The sequence below is a fragment of the Xyrauchen texanus genome, chromosome 5 (genome assembly GCF_025860055.1).
Source record: "Xyrauchen texanus isolate HMW12.3.18 chromosome 5, RBS_HiC_50CHRs, whole genome shotgun sequence".
Taxonomy (NCBI): Eukaryota; Metazoa; Chordata; class Actinopteri; order Cypriniformes; family Catostomidae; genus Xyrauchen; species Xyrauchen texanus.
Window position 1 is genome coordinate 9,961,592 of NC_068280.1, and position 17,894 is coordinate 9,979,485.

General features: G+C 36.4%; 1 protein-coding gene across 2 annotated transcripts in view; it reads right to left on the reverse strand.

Annotated features, from left to right (window-relative positions):
• The window catches only part of LOC127643588 (RING finger protein 24), a 45,958-nt gene that overhangs the window by 12,537 nt on the left and 15,527 nt on the right, over positions 1–17,894 (reverse strand). For both annotated transcript variants that reach the window (XM_052126374.1, XM_052126375.1), the window contains exons 2-4: positions 10,532–10,681; positions 3,261–3,303; positions 3,031–3,072 (exon numbers count right to left, since the gene is read on the reverse strand). In XM_052126374.1, coding sequence (XP_051982334.1) covers positions 3,031–3,072; positions 3,261–3,303; positions 10,532–10,674 — 228 coding nt within the window. In that variant the 5' untranslated portion in view covers positions 10,675–10,681. The remainder of the gene's footprint in view (positions 1–3,030; positions 3,073–3,260; positions 3,304–10,531; positions 10,682–17,894) is intronic.

Here is a 17,894-nt window from a genome sequence, read left to right on the forward strand (position 1 = left end):
CCATGGAACACAAATAAAAGATGTTAGGCAGAATGCTACAGAATGGACTGACAACCTCTGTCACCAGTTACTTTTATTGTGTGGAAACAAAATATGAAGTGAAAGTCAATTATTATTGAAGCTAACATCTTTGTGATGTTCCCTTAAGGAAAAGTCATACAGATTTACAAACAACAGCATTTTTGGGTGAACTATTCCTATAAAACATAAAACAATATCACATTTTATTATACTTCAGAAAAAAACCTACACTCCTCGGAGGGAACAGTAGCTGTGGCATCAGATAGCTAAAGGTTTCTACAATGGTAACTTTGCAAGTGAAAAACTCTCATGCCTGCAGCACACAATCATAACATTGTTTTTCTCCCACTGGCTAGTGTGCACAGAACGGAGAGGCCAATCAGCTCGTAGCTCGGCCCACGCTCCATTATGTAAAATCTTGCTTTATGTCTCAGCACACATGGCAGGGCAAACCAAACTTACCAGTCAAGACAAGGGGACTACAGACTGCTCATTTCCACAAAATTTCCCTAGACGGTTGTTTGTGTGAACATATGCCTAAAAAGCCTTTTTGATGCTAGGGCTATAGTTTACATCACAAATAGAAAAAAATTTGTCAAAGCCTCGGTAAATTGACCCAATAGTTGGGTATACTATGTATTTCTGTGCCTGTAAGAGTACAGCACAGTTAGCTTAGCAACATGCTAATGCTAAACTCAATTAAATTCAACGATGCGAGAAGTCTCCTGTGCGTTTAGCGTGAAGAGTGTTATTTGAAGTGGGTGCCTATATGTACAGTTCAAAACTGGTAACTATTAAGTTCCGTTTCAGTTAGGATGCTGCCTTTGAAGGCAGCTGCATATGTTAACAATAGACATCAAAGCAGCTCACTAGGTTTTGAAATGAGCGACTGTGTACTTCTAGTTTATTAAAACGAATTATAACAAATAAATAAATAAAAATACAGTGTTTGAGAGAACTTTCATTCAATTTTCTGCAATCTGTTTGGTACGCACTTACTAACTGCCCTGTGCTCAAAGTTTTTAGAATAACAAGTATAATAAAAATGGTTGAAAAGCAGTCACAGTTTGGATAAAAAGTTCAGAACATCACTCAGGTGTATTAGTAGCCTCACAAAATGACACTGACTTCTTAAAACCGGCTTCTAGTTTACTACTTTTCCTACAGCGAACAAACGTGTGCTTCGCACCTCAAATTGCTGAACAGTTTTATCAAAAACAAATGAGAAGCCAGACATGACATGTAATGAAATGCAAGTCAATTCAGCACAAAACAATGTTTTTGTTATTTAGTATAAAGGTTATATGGTGCTTATACCAGAAGTGACATATTAATTCAGTTACATTTTAATTCATTTTTAATTTTTAATTAAATTCATTTAAATTATTCTTTAGTTACAATAACTGCCTGCTCTCTGTAGAGGAATATCCAGCTCTCCAAAGTAGTCAGTGCACTGAAAATACAACACAACCTTAGAGTGAAAACTATTCCTCAACAACAAAATAGCGAGGGAGTGAAGGGATTCAGGAATTTCCAGGACAGTTAGAGCTCTGTTGTCCTCACACCTCAGTATTGTCGCTAGCGTTTCATTAGCACTCACACATGAAGTTGGGACAGTGGCCCATTAACACCAGTGAAACGATGACATTCATGTACTGTATGATGCATTGAGGTGAAGGTGAAACATGTCATTGGCTCTAGTGCATGCTGTTATCAAACACAATAAGTACAGATGTCTTGTACAGGTCCTCTTATTCAATGTAGAGGCTTATTCGGTCATAACGGTCTATCTATATTCTGTAACCAATTAGAGGTTAAAAATGTAACTAATATTTGCCAATGTCAACTCAGTCGGTTACCGTGATTACTGTGTAACTAGGCAGTGATAAGGCTCATTCTCAATCTCAACTAACTGCTTGGTGCAGATTCAAATATGTTGTGTTGTGTGGCTTAACCAGTTAGACACCAGAAATATACCTACTAAAACCATATACTGTACATACTTTTCCAAAGAAAAATGAGCCCAAGAATGCTGTGTAGGTCTAATGGAAATTATTGCCAATAAAAAGGTCACCCACCATTTACTGAACATAATTTTAGTAAATATCAATATCAATATACTATGTTTAACAGCTCACATATTCTTGATTGAGCTTGTTCTCTAAAGCTTAACGTTTTGTAGTCATTTTTGCATCCTTAAAGGGTAGTTCACCCAAAAATGAAAATGTTCATCATTTACTCAACCTCATGCCATCCCAGATGTGTTTGACTTTCTTTCTTCTGCAGAACACAAACAAAGATTTTTAGAAGAATATCTCAGCTCTTTGGGTCTATACAATGCAAGTAAATGTTGACCTGAACTTTCAAGCTCCATAAATCACATAAAGGCAGCATAAAAGTGATCCAGTGGTTTAACATATGTCTTCAGAAGCGATTTAATAGGTGTGGGTGAGAAAGATTAATATTTAATATTTTTACTATAAATCTCTACCGTTACTTTCACTTTTACAATCAGAAAGTAAAAGTGAATGTGGAGATTTATAGTAAAAAAGGATTGAAATATTGGTCAGTTTCTCATCCAAAGTGATTGCATTGCTTCAGAAGACATATATTATACCACTGGGGTCATTTGGATTATTTTATGCTGCATTTATGTGATTTTTGGAGCTTCAAAAGTCTGGTCACCATTCACTTGCATTGTACGGATCTACAGAGCTGAGATATTCTTCTTAAAAACAACACTTGTGTTCAGCAGAAAAAAGTAATTATGTAAATAAATGGAAATAGAATTTTTGAGTGAACAGTCTACTTAACATTTTAAGGACATTTTTTTTACAATTAACATTAAAAGTCTGCTTTCAGCACATACTAAGATAGCATACAACAGTAAAATACATTATTCTTGCATTTAATATTATATATATTTTTTTAAATATAATTATACATCAATTGTCCTGCCACTAAAAGTCAATTTATGTACAGCTGAATGAAATGCAAGAGGGCACTCACCTCATGTAAGTTTAATTCTTTGACCTTTTCCTTTTGAATAACCTGTGGACAGAAAAGATAATGACATAATCAGATCAAATGTAGCTTTAGTAAAATCCTACCACATTTTGGAAGCTCATTCTATAACCTGAATGTTTGAAATTGCATGAAAAAGGAGTAGAAACATCCCTTGCGCCTAAACGGCATCATTCAGTAAAATTACCATAGGTTATAGTAAAATATGATATTACCTGCTTGTATGCATAGAGCTCTTTGTGTGCCTGGTGGCGTAACCTATAGAAAAGAAATCTTCATGTTAGTTTAAAAGGAATTTAAAAAGTTCAATGAGTGACAAAGAATTCTCAAGGACCTGTTTGGAGACATTAATGGCACCAAAACATCAACAAAGGCCAAAATCATCACCTTAAACCATGATTCTGAAATACAGGCACAGCTATAAACCATTTTAAATGGCAGCTATTTTCAGATTTCTTGGGTGTGTAAACACAGCCAAGGAAAAATTCAGTGCATCACCCTTGGTTCTGGACCTCTAAGTGCCATCTGTATAATTATTCCAGATGTATATGGTCAACACATGGATGGATCCTATTTTTCAGTCATAATCCGACGACAACAAATTGTAGCTTTCAGTACTCAAAAGGTCATGATGAACATTTACAAAGAATTTTGAATATTTTTTTATGTTCGCATTTTGTATTAAACATTTACTGAATGCCAACTACAAGTTTATCCTCCGAGCTTGAGCTTAATCATACAATCTCCTCCCTTTACATCCCCTTTAATCTATGTGGCTAACTTAATGGCTTTATCAAATGATAAGAACCTCCTTGAACCCTTTACATTGGCTGCATCCCGTTTGAACAGTACTACGATCTGCCATGTTAAAACTTCAGCTGAATCATTTTAACAAGCTTTGTGTCTTTTATTGTCTGATTAAGCTTGAGCTGACTTCAGATTTCAGCCTGCATGGATCAGATTGTCCAGGCTGGCATGACAACGTTTTACACAATGTGTGACATTCAAACTGGTGTTGTTTGAAAAAAAAACTGGAATGTGTCAGGCACGATGGAAAACTCTCTTAGTGTACGAAAAAAGGCTTTTTAAAGAAAATCAGCAAGCGCCATCCACACTGTTTAGTCTTTAACTTGTGTACATGCATACTGCACCATGAACACCATTAATGCCTGTTAGACTGTTAGAGCAGAAGTATTAATCTATTATAATACATTAGTCTTGGCCTTTTTTAATTGTTTCCTTTTCATTTTTGCATCCACATGACAAAACACATTTAACTATAAACACTTTAGAGTCAGAACCTGACCATTCAATCTATCAGTACATCGGAGAGACGCTTGTGAACACAGCATACAATACTGAAGCATCCTACAAAAGTCTCCTTGGCACAAAAATCAATATAGTTCATGTAAGAGAAAACACATTCAGGGGGAAAAACATCTATCAAATGAAGAAAGAAAACAGTTAGATAGATATGAGAATGGAGATGTGTTGTAAAATTTACCTCAATTACAAGTAAGCTTAACCTCTCCCAGCAGAGTGAGAGGGACCTGTAAAACAGGCAGCACAGTCTAGGAGAGAAACTGACATTCTGAAAAAGACCAGCAGGTAAGGTGCAGACACTCCCTTCAGTGGAGGAGGGGGATAAAGTGGTAGGAAGCAGCGCTTTTTTTCTGTTTTAAGGGGTGTTCACACTGACAGTGACAAAGCAACTGGAAGTCAATCATTCAGTATGTTTACATGTGCAGTTCTAATCGAGCTAAGCAGGTTTTTGAATAGTCAAGCTGCAGTCTTCATCTGTTTGTCCAAGAATACATGACACAATGAGTAATCGAATATGTGATGGCAGGACTTCAAATATGGCAGGTTAAATAAACGTTGTGCCTCACCTATGTCTTTCGGAGCATGCACACTATGCCAAGGCCAATTGTGGGCGGATTAACTTGTATTTATGCTGGACGAAGCCAATCTACAATTGCATCATCTAGGTCTGTTAGTCTGACTTCGCAAAACTCGGACTGTATGATATCAATCAGACTAATGCGTTTACGTGACATCTAGATATTGTTGTTGTCCCACTGAAATCAAACATTTAAATGCACTGAGCATCAGTCAGAGTTAGCCATTTTCAGTACCATGAGCGACAGCAACCACCGATGACCCGAAGTCCAGCGACTCGACAAAGTTAAGAAAAGTTACTTCTCACAAGTATGCATTGACGCGATGCAACTAACAATGGGAGTGAAAAATGTTAATATATACTCACTGAAACTTTATTAGGAACACCTGTAAACCTACTTATTCATGCGATTATCTAATCAGCCAATCATGCAGTGCAATGCATAAAATAACGCAGATATAGGACAGGAGCTTCAGTTAATGTTTACATCCACCATCAGAATGCGTAAAAAAATGGGTGATCTCTGTGATTTTTGACATTAACATGTTTTGGGTTTTTCTGTATCTGTTGATCTCCTGGCATTTTCATGCACAACAGTCTCTTAGTGGCTTCATCTGAGTGAAACTCAATTCCTCCTTTGCGATATATTATGCTGTATTCATTGTCACAGAAAGCTCACATCTCTCTGCACTGTCATTCTTTTTATTTTGAGTTTGAAACACTTTTGCATTGTAGATTCCTCAGGGTTTAATTTAGTTTGTTTGAAGCCATTAAACTATCAAGGCACACTGCATGTCGTTTACTCTTTGAGTGCGTTGTGAGACTTTCATGTTTAAAACCGCATGATCTTGTTACAAAGTATGTTTTACCGGCTAAAGCTAGGTTTTTTACTGCAGTACCTGCATATCGTCACCAGCCAACGAGTCTGGAACTTCGCTTTCCATGACACTTTTTGATGAATGCACAATCTTTTCCGCCACATTTGATGTGCTTGGCTGGGGTTCGCCGGCGCATACACAGTTTTAATTTTTTCTGGATGTTTTAATTAAATGTTATGATCAAAATCAAATGCATACTCTACAGCTGTAATCAGATGAAAATATAAAACACAAAATTCTGTCGTAATGTCTTCAATTTCACACAATCAGTTTAATAGAGCTCTCATTTCAGCAGGACTTTTATTTTGAAAGAACTTTGAAGTTTTCCTGTTTGTGAAGACTTCATTATATCAAGTTCTCTGTGACATGTGAGCTGAAATCTCCAAGCTGCAATGGAGAAAGAGTTAATCTGAGAGTTCGTAGCCATTTATACACTCAACACATTGATCTGTGGCTCTGTAGATGGATACTATTGGACACACTGCATGACAATCAAGCATTAGTGTTTGATGCTTTGTGTATGTGTTTGTGTGCATGCCTGTGTGTGTGTGAAGGAGATGACAGGGCAGATAGGCGCCTCTTATTCATACTGTGACGTGCAGCTCATGTGACCGTATAATATTTAATTAAATTACATCCTTCTGCTGTTTAAAGGTCACACGGCCATATAGAGGATTTTTTTATTATTATTTTCAAATGGTCTTTGATTACATTTAAAAACTCTCACATTATATTACATTTTGCTAATGGAAGCATACTTTAATATGTTTTAATTAACAACAAGAGGATACTGTACCATTTTAAATCCCATGCAACCCTAACCTGGTGAACTCCAGCGATAAAATCGTTGTCAGTGTGAACAGGCCTTTAGGGTGGCTAGGCCAAGATGAACTGCTGTTGGACAAGTTACAGGCAATCGTGACGTGGTCACTTTTCACACATTGTTAGTGTAGTGTTACAGTTCATCACACTGAAAACCACCTTGTGACCATTCCCCCAAGTTGTAAAATAACAAAGCACCCAGCATGACTTGTTAATAGCTGTACCAATGCCGGACGTGTGTGAATTTTGGCTGCGCTAGACAAACACTGCCCCTCTCACCCCTTTTCTCCTCTAAGTGTGTCTTCACCAGACACCAGGGCATTTCACATTCATGTGTTATAACTGGTGTGTTCTTGCTACGTGCCGTTTTGTGTCAGGCTATGTGTGTGTTCTGAATCACGATGTCCTTCACGAGTTTACTCGATCTCATCTTTCACATTTAGAATGCCCACAGAGTCGCACAACTCAACAATCTGGAGGTCCTTGATTCAGGCTCTGATGTTCCTTAATGAAATAGCTGTTTACAGCTACAAATAAATGGGGTCAAGAGATGTGCTCCACAGATCACTTCGTTATGATTTTTTAAAGAGCAGCCTTTTATAAACTGAAATGACTCTGTTCTGTCAAATGCAAAAGTGTGAATAAGCACTCTGCCTCCCCTATTGTTTCAGCGACTCGAAAGGTAAATGTAGTGGTGAAAAATAGCAATCTAAAAATATAGTGAAAAATTTAGCTAGGTGGGGTGGTACTAGTTTGGTACTTGCTGAATGTGCAATTGTTGCAATTTCCATTGTACTATGCTGGTCTACAGTATCAATATTTCAGTGCAGTTTGTTGGATTTACAATGAATGGCCCCAAAACTATGTGGATACTCAGGCCACTTTTATTAATGTATGATTTTCATTGCATGAGATAACAAAATATCATACATGTTTTAATATAAACAGTATTGAAGGAGTTCCCATCTATATGCTGGGCATTTCTTAATTATTCAGTCCAAGTGATCCATTTCAAATACTTTTTTTTTTTTTAATAAAATTTTTGTTTTCTAATTAAATTAATTAATATGTTGGCACAATTATATTTTTGTCTACAAAACTAATTTCAAACAATTAAGCACACACCTTTAGATCAAAAGGTCAGGCAAGTGACCCCAAACTTTTGAGGCAACGTCCACATTAATCTGTTTTTGTTTGCAAAATGGTGTTTAGTTTTTCAACGCAATGCCATTCATAAATTTGAAGTGTGTCTTAATTGTGTTAATAATTTTTGGGGCCATTGTGTGATATTTTTTAGTTATTTTTTGTGTGATTTTAGTTTAGTGTTGTGTGTTTTCGTGACGGGGACATATTCAATGTTAAGTGCTGGTTTACTGAACGAGGCAGTTGCGCATCTTTGTGAAATTATGGGATGCAAGGGAGACTGCATCTTTAGAAGTTTGAAATCTGGGCTAAATACAAACTCTTTTTATCAATGACTTAGTAATCTGACATTTTTTTTTTATTCAGGATAAGACTCTATATTAATATTAAAGGCTACTTGAATAAATAGTGAGGGGGAGGTTTTAAGTAAGAGATGCTACACAATTGCGTGTTAAAGCTGCTGCCAGGAATGACCTCATAGAAAAAGTTCTCAGGACAAATTTGTATGGATGACAGTAGCCCAGATTGCTTCAATAGCCAATGGGGAATGGGCTGCCCTTATCTATAACATAACCTTGACCTGAAGTCTTAAAGGGTTGCTTTACGTTCATGAAGGCCTTTAAAGATATTGTCTCGATTCAACAGTTTGACCTTCCAAATATAGCCAAATTCTATTTGTTAGCCTTAACCCATGAGTGGTCAATTTGGCTGTTTTTAATTACAGGGTTCATTCTAACTAGAAAGAAATTAAAGTCCAGCTATGCTCTTAACACGAGCAGCTGCTGTAGAGTTCACTCAATCTATAAAGGAAGTCTCTATAAGAATGTCACTTCCTCAAAGTAAAAAATGCAACGATGTGTGATTGTGCAACTAAGCCGCTTCGAGATCAGTGATTGTGCAACTAAGAAGTTTTAAAAACCATCTAAATGGAAACTACAGATCAATTTCAAGCAGAGAGAGCTTGTAATGGTGGGGGTTTTATTTTCATTTCAGATTATCAAGTCAGTAGTTCTCTTAGCTTCTCCAAACTGTGCTGTCTGACCTTCTCACTCCTAATGAAAATCTTTGTTAGACAACTTTGCATTGAAAACACATAAACCACCAAAAGTAACAACCCATATGGAAATCTCATATATGGCAATATCTCTAAAACTCCCACTTACACACACACACACACACACACACACACACACACACACACACACACACACACACACACACACACATATATAAACAGTATACATATATATATACATACATATATATATATATATATATATATATATATATATATGTATGTATGTCTATGTAAGGTTTTCACTTATAAAAAAGTCACATACATTTATATGCAACATATATTACAAAATACTCTATAAATGGCTGCTTTCGTATATGAAACATACTGTATATTTCCCATATCATCATGAACTTTGAATATGTACATTTATGCCAATATATAAACTATAATTTTATATAATATAAAATTCAAATGAAGTATTATGTAATTTTCCACTTGTTCAATGACATTCACTATGCTAATTTAATATAATACATATATGGACATGCATCAGATTTCTGAAAAGGAAAACCATTGCAGGCACAAGTAATTTATGAAATTCTTCCAAAATGCCATACAACTAACTTTTTATACAATTTGCAATGCTTAGGACTTTGTTTACAAGCTGAACACACTACCCCTAGTTGCCTGAGAAAATACTGCATTGCAGTAAGAAAAAAACAACAACCAAACAAACTTGGTGCTGTGTTAAATGTTAATGGGATTAGCATTAGCTTCCCATTAGCTTCTCTATAAATAAAAAGGTAGGAATAGAGCAGCTACTGCCAGTTTTATGCCCTATTTCAAAGCAAACCTTCTCTTTATTTAGCAAGCAATATTTGCTGTGGAATTCAATGAAGTTGCTCATTTTTCTCTTTTTACTTTTTTGAGCAAGTGCTAATGATTAAGGTATGGCTCTGAAATTCTAAGTTGGTTCAGACTTAAAAGTCAGCATGATAAATGCTTCCTGGTATGGCGTGAAGATGAAAGAGAACTTCTGTTTCTTCACCATCTGTCAGATTTCTTCTATACTCTCACGGACGTGTTTTAAACTCCCATCATTTTCTAAATTTTCCTTTAAATATGGTGCATGAAACATTTGACTGGATGAACAACGGTACTCCAGTTTTAACCCTAGTGTTTGTGACAAGATAGTGAATAATGTGATTTTCAGGTCAGCACATGACATTCCTAAATAACTATGTTCATTTTAGTTTTGTGGTACATTTGTTGAGGTAAATTAGCTATTTTTTTTTTCCAACCAAATTAAATCCCTTCTGAAAAGATCAGCTCATACCAGTATGAATTTCCATGCTGGTTTGGTGCTGGCTTAGCTTGTGGACCAGCACAGTCATTAAGTGTAGCTGGTTGACCAAGGAAGTCTTGTTAGTAAAACAAATGAAAAAGCATGGTAACATTTTCTGGTGACCAGGAATGCTGGTCATTTCAGCAGGGTTGATAGATTGGTTGGAAAAATGTTCCAGCAATCCTGATGCAAATTACGTTTCAATGTGCTTTGGCTATGAAATAATTCAGTTCTGTATTGTAGCCTGTATATTTAGGGAATAAAGCAAGGATTTTCAACCCAGTAACAGGCTGAAGAGATAAAAAGAAAATGTATTGAATTTTGGAGCTTGTTAAAACAAATTCTCCTGCCGCACAGAAAGAAGAACCTGGTTGACTTACCGAATCAAATAGCAGCAAAAGAGAAGACTGAGAATGAAGACAAAAATGGCCGTCCCAAACACGACGATGTAGATATTGAGGGGAAGGTTTTGGAACCCTATATTTGGCATCCTGAAACTGTAATGCTGAAAATCTGAGGTCATGGATAACCTGGAGAAAAGGACAGCAAGAAAAGGTTTCCAGGTAGGTGGGGAGGGGGGAACAAGTGAATGAGAGGGAGAGGACAGAGAGAAACATCAGAGAGTGATTCATCAATCAACAAACTAAATACCAGTGTGCAACCAAGCTGACCATGTGTCCATTAGTGCAGTAATTCTTCAATGCTGTGTCAATTCAATCTTAAGAGGTTTGATCCACATATATAGGGGAAATAATCAGCTTGCCTGCCAATGCACATATGCTCTCCTCAATATGACTATTATTTGATACTTGGCTAAGCTTGATTTCTGGACCGTTTCCACAACAACTGTTCATGCACCCAACAGACCAATGAATAAACTCATTAATGCATTTTGCTGTGCTATGGGCCCTGGATGTAATATTCCAGAGGAGAGAGTTTGAGAACATTGGTCCTGCTGGAGCTATTAAGCAATACCAACACTATCTATCTGTGGGAAATTAGTGTTAACTAATCTACTGAGATTCAGTGCAGCTTTGATTTGACCCAATCCCTTCTGAACGTTCATGTTTATTTCTATTACACAAGATATTCATTTCTGCCTTGCAAAACTCTCAAACTAAAACACAATCGAAAATATCTAGGGCTGTCAATTTAATATGTTAATTCAGAACAATTTATTATTTAAAAAATTACCACAATTAATCATGTCCCCAGACCATAACATAGAATATTCAAACACTTTGAGCATTTCAAGCTTGAAGTACCACCTGTTTTTAGCACTGGGCTGTAAGCTAAAATCCAGCTGTGAACACAACAGGACCTGTACAGAGAACAAATCAAACTCAGGCTTGATTGACACTAGTGTCAGCACAAGATGGCAACGCAGTCAATCAATCAAACAAAGCTGGATGAAGTGCTTTCCAAATGCAAATGGATCTCAAGATGTGATTTTCTATGTTTAAAACTACGTTTAACTTGGCACAGCGACATTAAAACGCTGTATGATGCGACACAGCCAAGGTGAGACGCTCCAAAAGGGTCGGTCCGACACAGGTGTATATTGACGAGTCCTTAGACAAGCCCTTATAATAAATCTATTTTGGACAGATTGATGAATTCAATTGCAAAATAGATTGCTGTGGATTGTAGGCAAATGATACACTTATGTTCGATAACATGAAAATAAACAACATATTGCCTTCTAAAGCCACTTTTTGATACTGTAATAATGTAATGCAGTGTAATTATATGAATTATTATTTTATATTGTATGTATTAGAATTATACTGTAATTATTGAACTTTTTAGCATGTGAGTTTTTCCAGCACTGATGGATTCCCCAGCGTGAAATCTTTAATGCACGCTGTAATTAGAAATGTTTTACCATACACAGCAGATGCACTGAAGATCATATTATACATTATAAAACATATGTGGTTTTAATTTGTTTATAATGATTGATTATGATAAATAAGATGGGATCGCAAAGTTGCTTGCCATCTATGCACGCCACCATTTTGTATATATTGCAATGCAGCATGGGATTCTGATTTCATCATAGCGTAGAAGCATAGAAGGTTCTAAAAGCCTATCCCTTCCACTTCCCCAGCACCTGAAGTGGCTAGAATGAGATGTGGACAGAATGGGATTAGCCTCAAGTGAACTAGTTTGTATATTCTTTGTTTGACGTCAGAAAACATGGCCACATAGCTACATCAAAACAGTCAGCTCTGAAGGTAACGGCTTAAACATTTTATTTAGTGATTGTTTGTAATACGTTCTTTGAACCTTGAATACATGAGAGTATAAACAATTTAATCAATAATTTCCAAAAGCTTTCAAACACATTTGTCAAGGTAAAGAAATTTTTTTTAAAACATTTTATGAATTTTTTAGTTAAGAATATCCTCCACATCAATTGAACAAAATATGACTTTTCATAAAAATGTCAAAATGAATATCAGATTTTTTTAAAACGTAATGCTCAGTCTTGAGGGTCAAAAGGTGTCCGCTCTGTTTTACGGTTTTGATGGACAACGATGGCTACCATCGACATGGACAAAAGCGTTTTTAATATGATTTAAATTTTAGAACACAAATGCACAAGTGCAAAAAAGTGGTTCTACACACAAAAGTATTTTATTGGCGAAACCATGAAAACTGGTTGAATTAAAAACATGTAGATGTTGTAACTGTACAATCGTCATAGCAATATCTTACCTTCTGTTCTCTTCTTTGTAATGAAAGACAAAATATTTTCTTGAACTATTGAACTTGAAATATTGTTCTCTTGGCCAGTTTTGAAATTGTGCGAAACTTTTGAAAACTTGCATTACTTTAGTGGCGTAAGTTTCACTGTCCTTTTCTGCATACCACGGCGCCATTTTGTGGCCCGTTCTGCATAACGTGGCTGCACTTCGTCCCGGTTCTCCTTGATCGGCCCCAAAGTGCGTCGGCCCACCGGGAAAATGCCCGGTATGCCAGATTACCAATTCAGCCCTGGCCATCACTAAATTTAAAGGTGCAGTATGTAAGATTCAGAAAACCTTGTTATTAATGACACATGTGGCCATTAAATGAACTGCAGCCAGCTACCGGTTGCTCGTGCACACACTCCAGAGGGACGCAAGTGAGTTAGCATCGACCAAAACAATGACGTAACGTACAAAGAGACTGAACCTGATCCACTGGCATAATGCTAACAGATGAGGTAGCATAATTAAAAATTACACAGTTATGATTGTTTTACTACAAACTTTGAGAATGTATATTATATTTGATGCTCCAGTGCCGTAACAGGGCTAAAACAAAGTTTGGATATAGGTCTGACTATACGAGACAGTAGTTTGAAGTAATCACTTTTCTTTGCAAATTGACTGCATTTATAAGATAGCCTATGTCGGCATTAGCTAGCTAGCCAGCTTTATCAATAGCTCCTATATAAATTTGGTGCATGATGACAGTAGCTGTTTATATAATAGACTGTACATAAATATGTTGACACAATTCAGTATTGATGTGATTCCATCACAACTGTCATTTTGAGAAGCACAGATGCAAGTCTATCGGGAGCACACATAAACATCACATCCTTTGGATTTTCCCGGCAAAAGCAACCCGCTCCCTTCGCATGAAAACAGTCTACAGGCTTTAATAGGCAAGCTAGGAAGTCCAGGAACTGCTCATTTTTTGAATTGTGTTACAAGCCGTTCACACATTGGCAAAAAAAAAGGTGAATATTACATGAAAATTGTTACATATTGCACTTTTAATAAAGAACTAAATAATAAACACCGATATATCATCTTTTTAGTCACCCACTACTAAATAATGACCATTTCAAATGTAAAAATTCTAAAGGGTCAGTCTACTATCTACAACCACAATTGTCACTACAATCTACAACAGTAATGAATACATGGTAATAAAAACATAAATTTGTTATTTGTAAATTATATTCACCCTTTGCTTTATTGAAAGCACTACAACTACACATTATATGATGTTTTGCCTTGTGAATTTATTATTATTATTATTTTTAATTTGACCATATTCCTAGAACCTTTTAACTAAATTGTGCACTATAGATGGTGAAATGGCCAAAATCCAAGTTCCAATTTGTCTTTGGGGAACATTGTTCTCAAAGTGCTGGATTATTTGCTGAAGATTGATATTCACATATAATGTTTAGTTGTAGTGCTTTCAACATAGCAAAGGGTGAATATAATTTACAAATCACTCCCTTTTGTTTTTATTAGCAATTCTTATACTATCCCAACTTTTTGTGAATTGGGAAAAATAAAATAAAATTCATAAAATTCATAATCGCTGTTAAAGCTGTCAAAGGAAGGTGCCCACCATAACAAAATAAGCAGAAATGTCTGTGTGTTTGTTAACACATGTGTGTGAAATTGAGTTTTCACTGGTTATTCCTCAGATGTGTGATTTCCCCAATATGGACATGTCTGGACATGCCTTTGGTAGATAAGAGCAGAGTTACAACCATGTGACACTGTGTGTGCAAACAAAGGGGGAGGTAGAAAATAACCATATGTGATGTAACATAAGCGCATCTGGGTGTTACCCTTCATACTTGTGTCTCAAACACATCCTTGGAATTTTACTGACCCTATCATCATTTCACTTTTTGTTCTAGATATGCCTGAATTTGGGTGCTTTTGACACTCAGGGAAACAACCCCACTTTTACACAGATTCCTACTGAACACCAACACATTGCTTACTCTCTCTCTCTCTCTCTTCCTCTCTGACACTAAATTCCAATAAAGCTCCACTCATTCAAAGCATGCTAGTGGATGAGTGTAAATATCCAAACAGAAAATCAATAACTAACTGCCAACAAACACTAAAATATCAATAGCAACTCAAAATACACTGGTAAACAGCACTGTCACTTTTCTTGGCTGTTGGAGGTCTGAATCTCTCCAGTTCATGCTGCTATTTTACCTTGGCACTATTCCAACTGCTACCCATTCCCATTAAAAACTGTTGGTTTACTGTCATCCATTACCTGAGCTCTTGTGGGCTGTTTTATGTCACTTCTCCAACCATATAGACTTATTGACATTTTAATGCCCTCTTACACAAAGATGTACATGCACACTCTAAACACACATGACAACATATGTTCGCATGGCTTTAGAAGAACCCTAAAGTTCAAGACAATGAAAAGAATCTGCAAAGACCTACATATTAAAAGAAAGAGGGGGTTGGGCAAGTTGAAAGAGTTCAGGCTGGGAGAGGCTCTTGGAGCAGCAGGCAATTGCATATACTCCTTTCCCTCTCAATGCCAGAGATCCTGCACTGATATTTCTTGTTTAATACCGGCCATTAAGCACTCGCACTAAGTATTGGTGTCATAATGTATTTATATTTATTGTTACATTAATGATAACCAATCATTTTCCTACTTACAATTATGGGGTCGTGTGGTGTAATAATGGCAAAAGCTCAGGATGCTGTTTTAAACCACATTCAGAACAAATTATGACCATTGTGATGTAAGTTTAAGCCGTAACCCAAACCTAAACCTAGGGCTGCACAATTAATCGAAAACGAATCGAGATTACGATTATGGCTGCCACGATTATGTAATCGTGAAAACCGACGATTACAGCGTTCAATTTACTGTCTGCTCCACTTGCGTCAATGGTTTCTATTTACAACATGATTTTGCAGCGGTTGAGTGTTCTAAACAATCACTAACATGTCCGTTGAGCAATGACATCGCAATGGCCAATCAGAGCCGCTTAGATTAGTCCTCCGTCCTATCTGTAATGACAACTGATCCTAATGCACAAGTTTTAAACCGTCTGAATGCCCACAAGCTCTCTGTTCATGCAGCACACGAAAATTCATACTGAAGAAACATCACCTGACACTTGAAAAGAAGCTGTAGAACAAGAGCGAAAAGCACTTTGTAATTATTTTGGATTCATTGCATATTGAACCGCTCGCTTTCAATGTAGATGTTAAATACACTGCAAAAATGAGCAACACGACAAAACTAAAACGATCCCGTTCTAATCAAGGCACAGACGCCGTGTAAATAATTGAGTTGTTAAGCTGATTAGACAGCTTTGTTTTTAATGAGAGCATTAGTGAGAGTGCAGAAAATTGTGTGGAACGTCACTGAGCTTGTGTCGAAATGCAGATCTCAAACTGTGTAAATAGTGCCATAGTTCCATAGTGCAACCGCTGAGGTCAAAAATGATCTAACGATGATCTTACATGAACAAGATCACCATTGAAGATCTAACGGGATGAATGGTTCCCTGTCTAGCCACCTAAGGGCTTACTGAACACAGTAACTTGGTTGATTCAAATTGGCTGTTAATAAGTTTAAATACTGAATAAGCCATATTATTTACTGTACATGGACAAATAATTTAAGCAGTAATTTAGCAATAATTCAATTTATTCTATACCATAGATCATTTTAATTTGCCTTACCATAACAAACATTATTACAATATAAAATACAATACAATACTTAATAATGCTTAAAAGATGCTTAAAAGAAACTGGAGCGCAGCTCATATCCACCATTGAAATCTGCTACTCTGAAGAACCACACGGTTGCTTACTTTGTGACGTCACAGTAATTAAACATTTTAATCAACATTAATAATCGAGATTATAATATCAAGAGCAATAATCCACAATTATGATTTTTGCTATAATCGTGCAGCCCTACCTTAACTTAACCATAAAGTCTAAGCCCTTACCCAAACCCTAAACCTATCATTTGTGTACTATGGAAGGAAGAAAACATTGGAGTTTATAAAGAAATGAGGGATGCATATTACAGGTGAACAGTCATGAGACATTTCTTTTCATAAAATAAAAGTGTTGGATAGAAGACTGGCTAAAATGTTATGCCTGTATCGATTTGTAATTTAGTTAATTGATTGGTTGGTCTCTATGGGAATAAAAGTCTCAAGAGCCAAGTCATGCGATATCTTTTGATTTCAAAATCTCGCACTAATTAGCCTATTACAAATGTAATAATGTTGTGTTTTCTTTGTAATTTCCTTTTTGTTGTGTATAAGCATTTTGATAAGAGCTATCTGCTCAATGACACCACAGAGATTGAAACTTCTGACTAGTCATTCAAAGAAGGAGAATATGTAAAATGTCTCAAAACAACAGCCACTGTAGCATGTTTTGACAAAATACTTGAACCGCCATATGGTGAGTACAGGTCTAAGTCACAAATCTCTTGTACAGAATGCATAAAAAACTGAGAAGGGAACCAGTTTAGATACTTCTTTCTGGGGACTTTTTCTGATTGTACTATGATCAAATGTACCAGAGCATCTTGACTGATGACCAGAGAAAAATACCCGTGACCAAACAATCCACATGGGAAAATAGTTCTGATTGGCACAGTGACCCTAAGCAAACAAAAAAGACAACAGTTCTCAGTAGCAGACGATGCCTTTTATGAGGTGTTCATTGTCTAAATGTTTTTGCTAGTTTTAACTGGTTTGCCTCTAATTTAAAGCAGTCAGTGTCAGGTAAGGTAACAGTGAGATGCTCAGAGAAAGTGAAACAAACAATCCGAGCTGGCCGCATTTGTCAAAACACTTTCACCACAATTCACAGTCATCGCATTCCCAATGGTTTTTGTGGTTGTCTCCATGACCAGTTGATCACATCAACCAAAATGAGGACAGACTGGCTCCACAAAGGGCTGTCCATCAATCTTGTTGTGTTAAAA